The 12,220-nt window shown below is 44.2% G+C and overlaps 3 protein-coding genes across 3 annotated transcripts; all 3 read left to right on the top strand.

The window, feature by feature from the left end:
* The first annotated feature begins 42 nt into the window (after positions 1–42).
* On the top strand, positions 43–5,809 carry Bcutp10. The gene is made up of 3 exons (XM_001557445.2): positions 43–552; positions 602–4,721; positions 4,778–5,809. The coding sequence occupies exons 1-3, from the start codon at positions 176–178 to the stop codon at positions 5,678–5,680; spliced, it is 5,400 nt and encodes a 1,799-aa protein (XP_001557495.1). The 5' UTR covers positions 43–175; the 3' UTR covers positions 5,681–5,809.
* A 20-nt stretch (positions 5,810–5,829) lies between these two features.
* Bcrdh54 lies at positions 5,830–9,174 on the top strand. The gene is made up of 2 exons (XM_024695595.1): positions 5,830–6,269; positions 6,322–9,174. Exons 1-2 carry the CDS (start codon positions 5,959–5,961, stop codon positions 8,897–8,899), a joined length of 2,889 nt encoding a protein of 962 aa, XP_024551389.1. The 5' UTR covers positions 5,830–5,958; the 3' UTR covers positions 8,900–9,174.
* A 170-nt stretch (positions 9,175–9,344) lies between these two features.
* Positions 9,345–12,218, top strand: Bcsec63. The gene is made up of 4 exons (XM_001557443.2): positions 9,345–9,614; positions 9,666–9,977; positions 10,031–11,615; positions 11,676–12,218. Exons 1-4 carry the CDS (start codon positions 9,582–9,584, stop codon positions 11,834–11,836), a joined length of 2,091 nt encoding a protein of 696 aa, XP_001557493.1. The 5' UTR covers positions 9,345–9,581; the 3' UTR covers positions 11,837–12,218.
* The last annotated feature ends 2 nt before the right edge of the window (positions 12,219–12,220 follow it).

Here is a 12,220-nt window from a genome sequence, read left to right on the forward strand (position 1 = left end):
TTACTCTTAAAGCAGCAGTATCATCGGGCCGAATATTTATCCGACCAAATTTTTCGATAACGATAGAGCTGGAAATTTTTATTGAGAAGTTTGAATGGAGGAAGCGTCGAGAAATAATATTCTTGAACTTCGATATGCCATAATTTTATAACATTGTGGTATCGATAATCACACAATGGCTTCTTCACTTAAAGCACAGTTGGCGCAAATTGCGACCAATTCAACTAATTCATTAAATCTCAAGGCGCAAAAGGCTTCGCATTCAAAGTCTCTGATTTTTGAGCCTAGAGTTGCGGCATCACAAAGTTTCGACACACTCTACACATTATGCCACGAAGGATTTCAAGAATTATGTCTACTCGATGGTCGGTTTCTCGAGTTTCAGAAGACAATCTTCAGCGAGCAAAGCCAGACCGTGGATCGTACTCAGCTGCCCGTGGCAGAGATTTCCGAATTAGACAAACGGCTGGAAGCATTCTTGGGATTAGTCGGTGGCCGATTACGTTTGAATCCAGCAATCAAAGCAGTTGAATGGTTGGTGAGAAGATTCAGGTATGCCTCTTGAATTCCAACCCATTGTTCTTGGAACTAATTCATGCAGAATTCACGAGTACAATACATCCTTTCTCTTGACAACTTTCTTACCCTACCATACCTTACCTATATTTACCACACTACTTTCGATAATACCCTCGAAGATTCCGGCAGAGTATCAATTTTTAGCACCATATGTTCGATCCTTGACCCAACCACAAAGAAGGCCAATTGTCACAGCTGCGACTGATAGCACTATTTTTGCTTCGACACTCAATGCATATGTTTTGCGTGTTTGTAAAGCCAGACAGCATTATCCTGCTATTATAGCTTTTTGGGCAGGTATCATGACTGAGGCTACGAGTAATATGCTGGACAAGGCCCGCTCTGGGAGAAGAGGAGTTCAACAACAAAACGAACAGGATGTGATAATGAGATTGCTACCAACACTCAACGAAGGTCTTTCGATGCAAAAGGTCCCGGACTTGCGAATTGGGTGTTACATGATCTTGTCAATCTTAGCTTCCAAAGGAGGATTGGACGACAAACTCCTGACAGCAATGATGGAAGCATTGGTCCTTGGTTGGACTAACGAAACTGTTCGTCCGGGCTTGGTCTGTCTTTCAATTTTGGCACAACACAGGGGCGCAAAGCAGATCACAAGACGGGTAACAAAAGAGCTGCTCAAGGTTCCGGATCTTGCAACTCAATTGATCGAACTAGGAAAGGAGCGACGAATCGACCGACTTTCTAATGGACTATGTCTTGCCCTTGTTGACAGAATAAGTAAAAGCGGAGAGGTTCAAGGTCTTCCAACAATCGAACAGATTGTGGAACATGGTCTTCTTAGCGATGCGCAAACTTCTGTGGTTGTGAAACATCTTCTCCTAGTGGCGCATCGTGTCGATGATGCTACAGATTCCGAGAAGAGCACCCGAGCGCATCTCGCATCATCTCTTGTTGCGCTGACACAACTTTCTGGTCACGTAGGGACTGTTATTCAAGGTGCATTGAAAGAGACCGATGTCGATATGGATGAATTAGAACTGAAGCTTTCCGCCACAATTAGACGAATAGAAACTGCAAAAGAGGAAGATGAGGATGTGGTAATGGGAGATGATGACGCGAAAACAGAATCTCGACCTGATTTCCGGCAACTAATTGAAAAACTTCCGCAAAGCAGTTCTAAGGAGACCTCATTCTTAATGCATGGTGCTTCTCGCATCTACCAAGATTTGTGTCAAGCGTTTTTGGTCGCTGCGGTTAATGCCGGCGACTTGGATATATTTGATGAGCTACCTATCTTAAATCGCGCAAGTGCCTTGGAAAAAACTCTGTATCTCACATTTTACATTAGAATCTGGTGTGGCCCTTACCCGGTCATGGCCCGAGTTTCTGCACTTCACTTGGTCGCTCGATACCTATCAGGACATGAAAATGCAGGCGTGGATATTCAAGGAATCATACCTTATGCAATCTCAGCGCTTGCAGATCCTGCGCCCAAGGTTCGTCGTGCCGCAGCAGAGCTTATTCTCAAAATTGAGACATTTTATCCGGCTGGTGCAATTACAAAGAAATCCTCGAGCTCCCGCCAACAATGGGCATTCGATGATATCTATGGCCCAGGTGAGGAAACTCAAGAGACGAAATGGTTGTCAATTGATAACGCTACTCGTCTTTTGAGAGAGGTTTTGGTTCCAGCTTTGGAAGAATGTGTTCTCGATAAAACCCACATTGAGTCCGTAGTGGAACAGTCTTTGAACAGTCCTCGTGCTTCTGCAGAGTCCAACAAGAAGAGTGATGCACGATTAACTCAAACTGCCCGCGCCTCGATTTTGTCATTTCTATCTAGTCACGTCATTCATACCCCCGTGTACTCCGCCAAGCTCAGACTTCTTGTCATTCTCAACCACGTTCGTAGCATTGCTAGCACTACTAGAACCAAGGTTCTACTTCCAGTGCTTCAACAATGGGCATCCCTCAGTCCAGAAGTAGCATTGCAACACTCGAATGATGAACAATTTGCTATGGCAGACTTCGATAAGCAAGCAGCTGCGACCGTTGTGGCTAATGACAAAGAAGGCTTGCAATTCTTCACTCAAATTGTGCACGGCGAAATCGCTTCGAATCGCCCTACCCTTCTTGAGGCCATATTTGCAAGACTACGTGAGATGTGGACGTCTTTGAAAGGTGATGTGCAGCTGCAGACAGCTCAAATGTTGATGGATGCTTCCCAATCTTCATCTGAGGGATCTACCAAATCAGCGGAAGAAGCCTTAGAACTATTGCGAAACGCTCCTCTCTCAACAGAAATTCTCCTTTCTTTCCTCGATCAATTACCTACGACGGCGAAACTTACAGATGCTCCGCCTGCAAGTAAAAGACGGCGAACTAGCCACGGCGAAGTTGCTAGAACTTCTTTACAGGACCCCAAACAACTTGCGGCTGCTATACGTCAAGTTACATTTGTGTTGCAACTCATCGATACTTCCGATCCAGGAAACCATCCAGAACTTCTCAAGGGTCTTTTCAACACCTTGGCAGAACTTCAACACTTCAAGGTCCAGGTTTCATCCGAGCTTGCATATCTCCAAGATCTAGTCTTGAATAGCCTACTGTCAATATTGAAAGCACACAAGGCCAACCCAGAAATGGAGTTAGACCATTCTGATATTCGAGCCGATTTACTTGTCGATTGCGTACAGAAAACAGCCAGTCCACAGGTACAGAACGGTGCTTTATTGATGATTGCCGCTCTTGCAGACATCGCCCCAGAAGTTGTTCTCCACAGTGTTATGCCCATTTTTACCTTTATGGGAAGCTCTGTACTGAGACAGAATGATGATTATTCTGCACATGTCATTAGTCAAACCATTCGTGAGGTCATTCCACCTCTTATCACCTCGCTTCGAAAAGACAAAGGCAACCCTGTCACAGGGGCTGCTGAGTTGCTCTTGAGCTTTGTTGCGGCGTATGAGCATATTCCTGTCCACCGCAGAAAGGGACTATTTATTTCTTTAGTTCAGACTCTAGGAGCAGAAGACTTCCTATTCGCATTATTAATAATGTTGGTGGATAAATATGGTGTCAACGATGATATCAAATCCTTCTCTGCGGAGCTGACCAACGCATTCAGCGTGGAAGTTCAACTTCAATCTGCAATCAAATACCTCGAGCTGATCGATGATCTCTTGGCTCCCAAGCCAACATTTTCGCTGATTTTACTAGGAGCTCATGAGGAGATTGACCCACAACGTGCAGCTCTCCATGAACTCACGCTTCTTCCACACATCCTCTCTCAACGACGATTGATTACACAAACTGCGAAACTTCTTGATAGAGACGATATGGACGCTGCTAGAATTCGCGAGCTCTACTCCACGTTACTGGAAAACTTGTTGGTCTTGACAGAAACTTTGAAAGACAAGAAAGCAATGCACAATGCTTGTGGAGATATCCTAGAAAGCATTTTGGGTCTCCTTTCCACAAGCGAGTTTGTCAAATCAGTCGAGGGGCTCTTGGATAGACCTAACGAGGACTTGCGACGAAAGATTTTGCGCTCTTTACAGGTTCGCATCGACCAGGAAAGCGCATCAGATGCCGTCTCAAGAGTGGCAATGCTTGGTTTCTTGCCTCAGCTTACCTCAATCATTCGAGAGTCTACTGACATGCCTTATAAGCGTACTGCTGTGGCTTGTGTTGAAAAAATCTCAGAGAAATATGGAAAGAAGGATCTCGAAGCTGTGTCTGCAGCAGCAGAAACAATTGCAAGTAATCATTGCTTGGGCCAGAGTGATACTGGCTTGCAAATTATGGCTCTTCTGTCCTTAGCTTCTTTGGTAGAGATTTTGCGAGAAGGTATAGTTTCTGTATTGCCTGTTGCCATTCCAAAGGCTTTAGAGTACATCAAATCAAGCATCGAAGACACTGTTGAGGCTCAAAAACTCCACAACGCTGGATACACTTTTATAAGCGCTCTCGTACAACATCTTCCATATATGATTACAGGCGGATACCTCGATACCCTTCTTTCAATCTCCAACAACTCAGCAGAGGCTGAGCTCGAAGATGAGGCAGATGAAATCAGAGAAAATTGTCTTCACTTGGCTGCAAAGCGCGTGGATGCTAAGAGTATGTTTTTCGCCTTGGAGAAAAATTGGGCGCAAGCAGTAACGGCAGGAACTTGGGTACGTTTTCTATTGCTACTCTTAAAAGTTTTATGACTACCTACTAATTTAAATAGGCCATCCGTGAACAACTTGAGATGCTTAGCATGTCAATCAAAGCTCATCCAAAGAGTGTTGTCTCTAAACATTCCTCTATACTAGCAAAGATTTTCCAAAACGCATTCGATCTTCGAAGACAATTGTCTAATGCGGATGATTATGATCAAAGCGATGAGACTATTTCGGAAATAGAAGGACAGGTGAATGAAGTCGCTCTAGAGATGATTTATAAGTTCAACGACTCGACATTTAGACCTATATTCTCCAACCTTGTTGAATGGGCGTCATCCTCATTGCCCAAGAAAGATAAGTCTGGCAGAAACCTGCGTCTGCAGAGTGTTTACGGGTTTATGGCCGTTTTCTTCGGCAACCTCAAGTCAATCGTAACAAGCTATGCCACATACTTGCTTGACAATGCCGTACAGATCTTGAAAGAGACCGATATTAAGAATGACGCTTCGAGAGAATTATGGACAAGAGTTCTTCGAGCTTTGGTGCCATGTTTCGAGCATGATCAAGATGACTTTTGGCAATCCCCAGCTCATTTCAAGGCAATTGCACATGTCTTGTGTGATCAATTTGGGAACGCCTCGGGATTACCTTTGATCGATGAACTTGTTCCCGCTATCGTTGAACTTGCTGCTGCCGCTGATTCTTCGGATCATCATAAGGAACTCAACGGGATGATCTTGAAGCATCTCCGTTCAGAAGTATCCAGTGTTAGACTCGCAGCAGTCAAGTGCGAGCAAGCATTGACGGATAGATTGGGAGAGGAATGGTTGGCCATGCTCCCAGAAATGTTGCCATTCATTAGTGAGCTCCAAGAGGATGACGATGAGATTGTAGAGAAGGAGACGAATCGCTGGATTGTTAAGATCGAGGGGGTGTTGGGAGAGAGTCTGGACTCCATGCTTCAATAAATGTAGATATACCTGAACAAAAATAACGGAGTTATCTTGGAGCTCAAATAGTTTATTTAATTGAGGTTTAATGAATGGATAATCACACCCGATGACAACGTTTTAATATTACATTGTTACCATTGATCAAGTGGATACCCTTATATACCGTCGCTGGATGAAATGTTCAGTTTAGTCAATGTCACGTGCAGGCGCGCATCGAAACTTACGCGACAAAACACGAACCTTATGGCCACCGCGTCTCAGCATTTGCCTTTCTTTCAACAAACCAAAATAAAATGTTCAAACCATTCCGGCCTCCACTCTTGAAGAGTGTGCCGAAACCTTCTAAGCCGGTCGATGAGTTCTCAGATGTCCAGGTTATATCAGATTCCGAGGAAGAAATTTTGACCAAACCAGCTGCAAAGAAGAGACGGCTTCTGATTCACAATGTTGAGGAGGCTCCAAAGATTAAGGCTCCGATCACATCTTCGGCTGCCAATGCGCCTCGAAAACCTTTGATGGTTGTAAAGAATCCTGTTGAAGCAACTCAAGCCCCTACTCCATCTGAAAATCCAAGTAGTATTGACGGATACTATTTGGTACTATGGTAAGTGTTCGCCCCCCCTCGAATTCCGAAATCGTATTAATGAATTCCACAGGCGCAAATTCACGATGAAGAAACATAAGACCTGGGATGGGGACGGAATACTCGCAGTCACCGGAGGATACGCCCGACTTCAAAATATTGATGGTAGAGATATGGGCCGCTGCATGTATAATGAGCCTTTATTGCCCGGCAGCACATTGAGCATTGGTGGGAAAGATGTTGAGATTGATGCAGCCATTACAAAAGCAGATTTTCTTTCTGGCCGACACTTTTTAAATAATAGTAGTAAATCTTCTATAGCAGACAGTCATAGCAGTCCAGCCGCACGACCTCCGCCTCATCCAACCCTATCAAATATATCGAAAAACAATTCTACGAGCACACTTGGGAAGAGGAAAGATAGTGGCTTAGGCTCGGCAATTCCTGCCAAAACCTTCTATGCCTCTACTCCGAAAAGTGATGCAGTCAAATCCCAATTCAAGAATCCTCTTCTAGCAACGACGGTCATGCCACAAAATAAAAGCGGTACGCCTACTCCCCGTCATGATCCCTCTGTACCAGGGGCAATCGTAATGCAACGGCCAAACCCTAAGTATGTTGCGAAAGGCAAGCAAGTTGTGGATGTTGTCGTCGATCCCTTCTTGGGTCGCCATTTACGTGATCATCAAAAGGAGGGAGTTAAGTTTTTGTACGAGTGCGTTATGGGCTACCGTTCTTTTAATGGGCAGGGTGCAATCTTAGCTGATGAGATGGGTCTGGGAAAGACACTGCAGACAATCGCGCTGTTATGGACATTATTGAAGCAAAATCCGGAGCATCCACACGAGGGGGGCGTCATAAAGAAGGCCTTGATTGTCTGTCCTGTAACTCTTATCTCCAACTGGAAAGCAGAATTCAACAAGTGGCTTGGTAATGAAAGAATCGGCGTTTTTGTTGCCGATGGATCTAAAAACATTCGACTTACTGATTTCACTCACGGCAAGAGTTACAGCGTCATGATCATCGGGTACGAGAAGTTACGCACAGTGCAAGAAGAGCTAAAGAAAGGGAGTGGAATAGATATAGTCGTAGCTGATGAAGGGCACCGTTTGAAGACTGCTGCGAACAAATCGGCGCAGGCAATCAAGAATTTGAATACGGAGAGACGAGTTATTCTATCTGGAACACCCATACAAAATGATCTGTCGGAGTTCTTCACAATGGTAGACTTTGTGAACCCCGGTCTTCTCAATGGCTACAATACTTTCAAAAAATGTTTCGAGGCCCCAATATTGAAAAGCAGACAGCCAGGTGCTACAGAGAGCGACATGGAGAAAGGAACGGCTCGAGAAGAGGAGTTGGCTGAGTTGACAAAGTTATTCATATTACGTCGCAACGCCAGCATACTTGCAAAATACTTGAAGCCAAAGACAGAATATGTATTGTTCTGCAAGCCCACGCAAGCTCAGGCTGAAGTGTATCAGCATGTTCTTGCCTCTCCGGTCTTCGGTAGAGTCCTTGGCAGCTCAGAGGCCTCTCTACAGCTTATCACCATGCTCAAGAAAGTCTGCAACGCTCCGAGCCTCCTTGTCAAAAAGAGTGATACAGATACTCCTAGCAATTCAAACGTTGCTCAGCTTCTAGAAAGCATACCTCCCGAGATTCTCAAGAAAAATCCAGTTGTGGCAAGCAGTAAATTCAGAGTTTTAAATCGTATGCTCATGCGGCTTTCGAAGTCAACTACTGAAAAGATAGTTATTGTCTCCAACTACACTTCTACTCTCGACCTGTTGGTGTCACACCTTTCGTCATTGAACTTACCCTTTCTGCGCCTCGATGGTAGCACTCCTCAGGCAAAACGGCAGGATCTAGTAAACACGTTCAACAAGACACCTGCATCGAAATATTTTGCCTTTCTGCTTTCGGCTAAATCTGGCGGTGCCGGTATAAACCTGATTGGGGCCTCACGCCTCGTACTGTTTGACGTTGACTGGAATCCTGCTACCGACCTTCAAGCCATGGCACGTATCCACCGCGACGGGCAAAAGCGTCCAGTCAAGATATACAGGTTTCTGATGTCGGGAGGCATGGATGAAAAGATATACCAGCGACAAGTTACCAAGATGGGACTCGCCGACAGTGTCATGGATGGCAAGAAGAACGAAGCGAGTTTCTCAGCCGATGAGCTGCGAGATCTCTTTAGGTTGGATGTAAATGCGCAATGCCAAACTCACGAACTCCTAGGTTGCGATTGTGGAGGGGTTGGTCGCGAGGAGCCAGTTGTATCAGCATCTGAGATGCCGGAGCCCAATAAAGAGATCAGTGCCAGCGAAGAGGATGAAGAGGACGACGATGATGAGTTCCCTATCAATCCAGCTTGTTCTCTGGTGCCAGCAACTAAAGCAAATGTGGAGGCCCAGCAAAAGATTGCTCTAGAAGCCACTAAAGGAAAACGATCCAAGAAAGGAAAGAAGATGCAAGCGTTAATGGAGTACAGACACATTGATACTTCAATGTTCCATGTTAAATCGGCAGATTCGATTGGTACAGAGGTAGACGACGTAAAACAGTCTCTAGATGACGAAGTCTTACTTTCAGTTCTAGAGGATGAAAGATGTAAAGTTTGCTATGTTTTTGCTAAGAAAGGATAGATACGGTATCAAGATAAACGTTTGGGTGGGGATAAACATTGATTTGCATTGCCAGGCGCTACAAGATGGGTTCTATATATGGCATGCGGGAGTTTTTGCTGGAAATCTTAGATGTATGATGATGATGCTGACGATGCTGCCGGAGTCGAACTTCTGGGAAGACCATAGAATGAAGCCGAGGCGATTAGGAACGGAATCGGCTTATATATATATTGATCAATGTAAAGAACTTAATACATGATAAACAATCCCTACTTTAAATTTCATGCAGCCCATACGATTATTTTATTGAGGGCTATGTCTGGAATGCATACATAAATCCTTTATAAATCCTTTCTTCGATGCCCTTCTCTGTCCAGATTTCACCTGAATTTCAAGCTCATTTTCAAAGTTTCAATTGGTGGGGAGCTTCGAGCTATACCAATAGTAGCTAGCGTCTCTTTCTGTGGTGATGACCTAAAGTTCGAGCCACATCTCAAAAGCTCGAGGGCCAAAAAGTCGAAACATATGATAACACATCTTCTTTCGAAGAACAGTCAACTTATACATTTCTTTCATGTCCTTCCTTCGTTAAATACATTGTCGCAAACAACACTTCGAGGGAAGAGTTGAGTCAAATTTTTAATTTGCGTGCAAATTCACTTTAAAAGAAAGGTCTTGAAGGCCAAAAAATAATTTCAAGATGAGTGGAACGGATTATTCCTACGATGAACAGGTATGTAACATTTGCGCATGCAGCTCCAGCAGATCAGCTAACATTTTGTAGGGGCAATTCTTCCCTATCTTCGTCGGTACCCTGGTTGGAATCGTATCTACAGCTTTGACTTGGGATGTTCTAAGACCCAGATCAGATCCAGGTGCCACGGCGCCCCGAATAAAGACGGATTACAAGCCAGAACATGCGGAATTAATCGATAGTCAAAGGAGGGCGCAGAGAAGAAAACAGAGAAAGATAAAACGCATGATTGCCATGGTTGTGGGGTGGGCGGTAGTAGCTCTTATGGCATACCAATTTCAAGTCACAGCCAGAACTGTAGCCAAAATCTGGAATCCATATGACATCTTGGATATTAAAGAGGTAAGTTAGGTCCAGGTACGTTTCTTTTGGGATATTAGCTAATTTCGCAACAGTCCGCTACTGAAAAAGAAATCAAATCACACTACAAACGACTTTCGTTGAAATTCCACCCTGATAAGATTAGACCTGACCCAGCTAAAAACCAAACAATCGAATCATTGAACGACTATTTCGTAGAGCTTACAAAGGCATACAAGGCGCTTACTGATGAGGAGATCCGAAACAACTATATACAATTTGGACATCCTGATGGCAAACAGAGCTTTAGCATCGGAATTGCTTTACCTACCTGGATCGTCTCTGAAGGAAACGGAAAATATGTCGTGCTTGTATATGCGCTTCTTTTGGGAGTTTTACTTCCTTACCTTGTCGGAACCTGGTGGTATGGCACCCAGCGCATGTCAAAAGAGAAGGTCTTGATTGAAAGTGCCAACAATTTGTTCCAAGAATATCAAGAGAGCATTACCGAGGGTGGAATTGTTGGTGCCTTAAGTAGTGGTGTTGAATACAAGAAAATTTTGAAAGGCCACAAAGCTGACTCGGGACTTGGCAAACTGGAATCAAGAGTTCTTGCAGAAGGAGATGGGATTACTGCTGCAGCTGGCTTGTCAGCCAAGGACAAAACAAAGCTAGAGGATTTGGATGGCGGCGCTCGACGAAAGGCACTTGCGTTACTATGGGCATACTTGGGCCGAACTGAACTGGAAGACTCTGAACTCAATAAGGCAAAATACGAAGTTGCTCCTATCGCTCATGACCTCAACAATGCATTCACAGCTATCACGCTCGCTTTCGGAACTACTGGCCCTATTCTTGCATCATACTCGACTGCTCAAAACATCGTTCAAGCTTTACCACCAAATGCCTCTCCCCTTCTTCAATTGCCATATATTACTCCAGCTATCGCAAAGGCAATTGAAGGCGACTCTAAAACTCATTTGACCCTTCAACAGTATATGGCACTACCAAACGCATACCGAAAGAAGTTGAGTGTTGGAAATGGGCTTCTCACAGAAGCCCAATACAAAACCGCTATGTCTACTGCAAAGCAACTTCCTCATTTACAGGTTGAGAAGGCATTCTTCAAGGTTACAGGCGAAAAGTTTATCACCCCTAGCTCATTAGTATCCTTTGTTGTCAAAGGACGATTTATCCCTCCTGGAAGCGAGAACGTCCCTAAGGTTAACGAACTCGATTTGGAAGATATTGACCCAGACGAGGATGATCTCGATGCCATCCTTGGTCGCGCGAAGAAGTCTGCCAAGGGCGAAAAGGCTGAAAATAAGCAGGTCTTCCCACCTCTTGCATTCGCCCCCTACTTTACACGTGACCATTCGCCTAAATGGCATGTTTTCCTCACTGATAGCAAGCAAGGCAAAATTGCTGTACCACCTTTCACATTTTTCGCCTTTGACAAACCCATATTTGATGAAAGTGGAAAACCTACCTTCAATATGCAAACGCTCAAGGCACAGTTCCAGGCCCCTCCACAACCCGGAAGTTACACTTTTGTTATGCATCTCATCTGTGACTCATATGTTGGATTTGATACCAAACTTGAAGCTACACTTGTCGTGGAAGACGCTAGTAAGGCGATGGAAATCGATGCAGAGGATGATATTAGTGAGCCGGATGAAGGTATGTTAAATCCAGAATGATCATTTCTAACTAAACTTGTACTAACAAAATTCATAATAGATTCCCTGGCAGGACAGATGCAAGCCATGAAAACCGGTGTCCCGCCACCCAAAAAGAAGAAGCAAATCACTCAAGACTCGAGTGATGAGGATAGCAACACTGAAGAAGAAGTTGATGAACAGAGTGAAACGGATACAGACACGGATACTGATGGGGAATAATGAGTCATGCTCGTCTACTTCTAAATCTATATCATGAATTCGTTCTGAAGCGGATTTTCAATTCTTACTTTTTTACGCCTAACTTATTGAATCTCTTGGGTGTTTGGGATTTTTCTTTATTGGGGGAAACTTTATCGTGTGTATTTGTACAAAATAGGCGTGATGAGCATTTTGGGTTGGCGTTGTATGTTGTACACATGGCTTGTTGTGTGCGGCTGTCGCTTTGCTTGGGGTAGAGCAGAACAGAGCAGAACGGAAATGCAATGAATTGAAAATCTCTATTATGAAAGAATGAATACGTTTAATCTTCTTACGTTTATTCCAATCACATCATCCACAAGCTTAGCATACATGTAAATGCGTCGACTGTTTTTATGGTGCAAA

The sequence above is a fragment of the Botrytis cinerea genome, chromosome 10, assembly GCF_000143535.2.
Source record: "Botrytis cinerea B05.10 chromosome 10, complete sequence".
Classification (NCBI taxonomy): Eukaryota; Fungi; Ascomycota; class Leotiomycetes; order Helotiales; family Sclerotiniaceae; genus Botrytis; species Botrytis cinerea.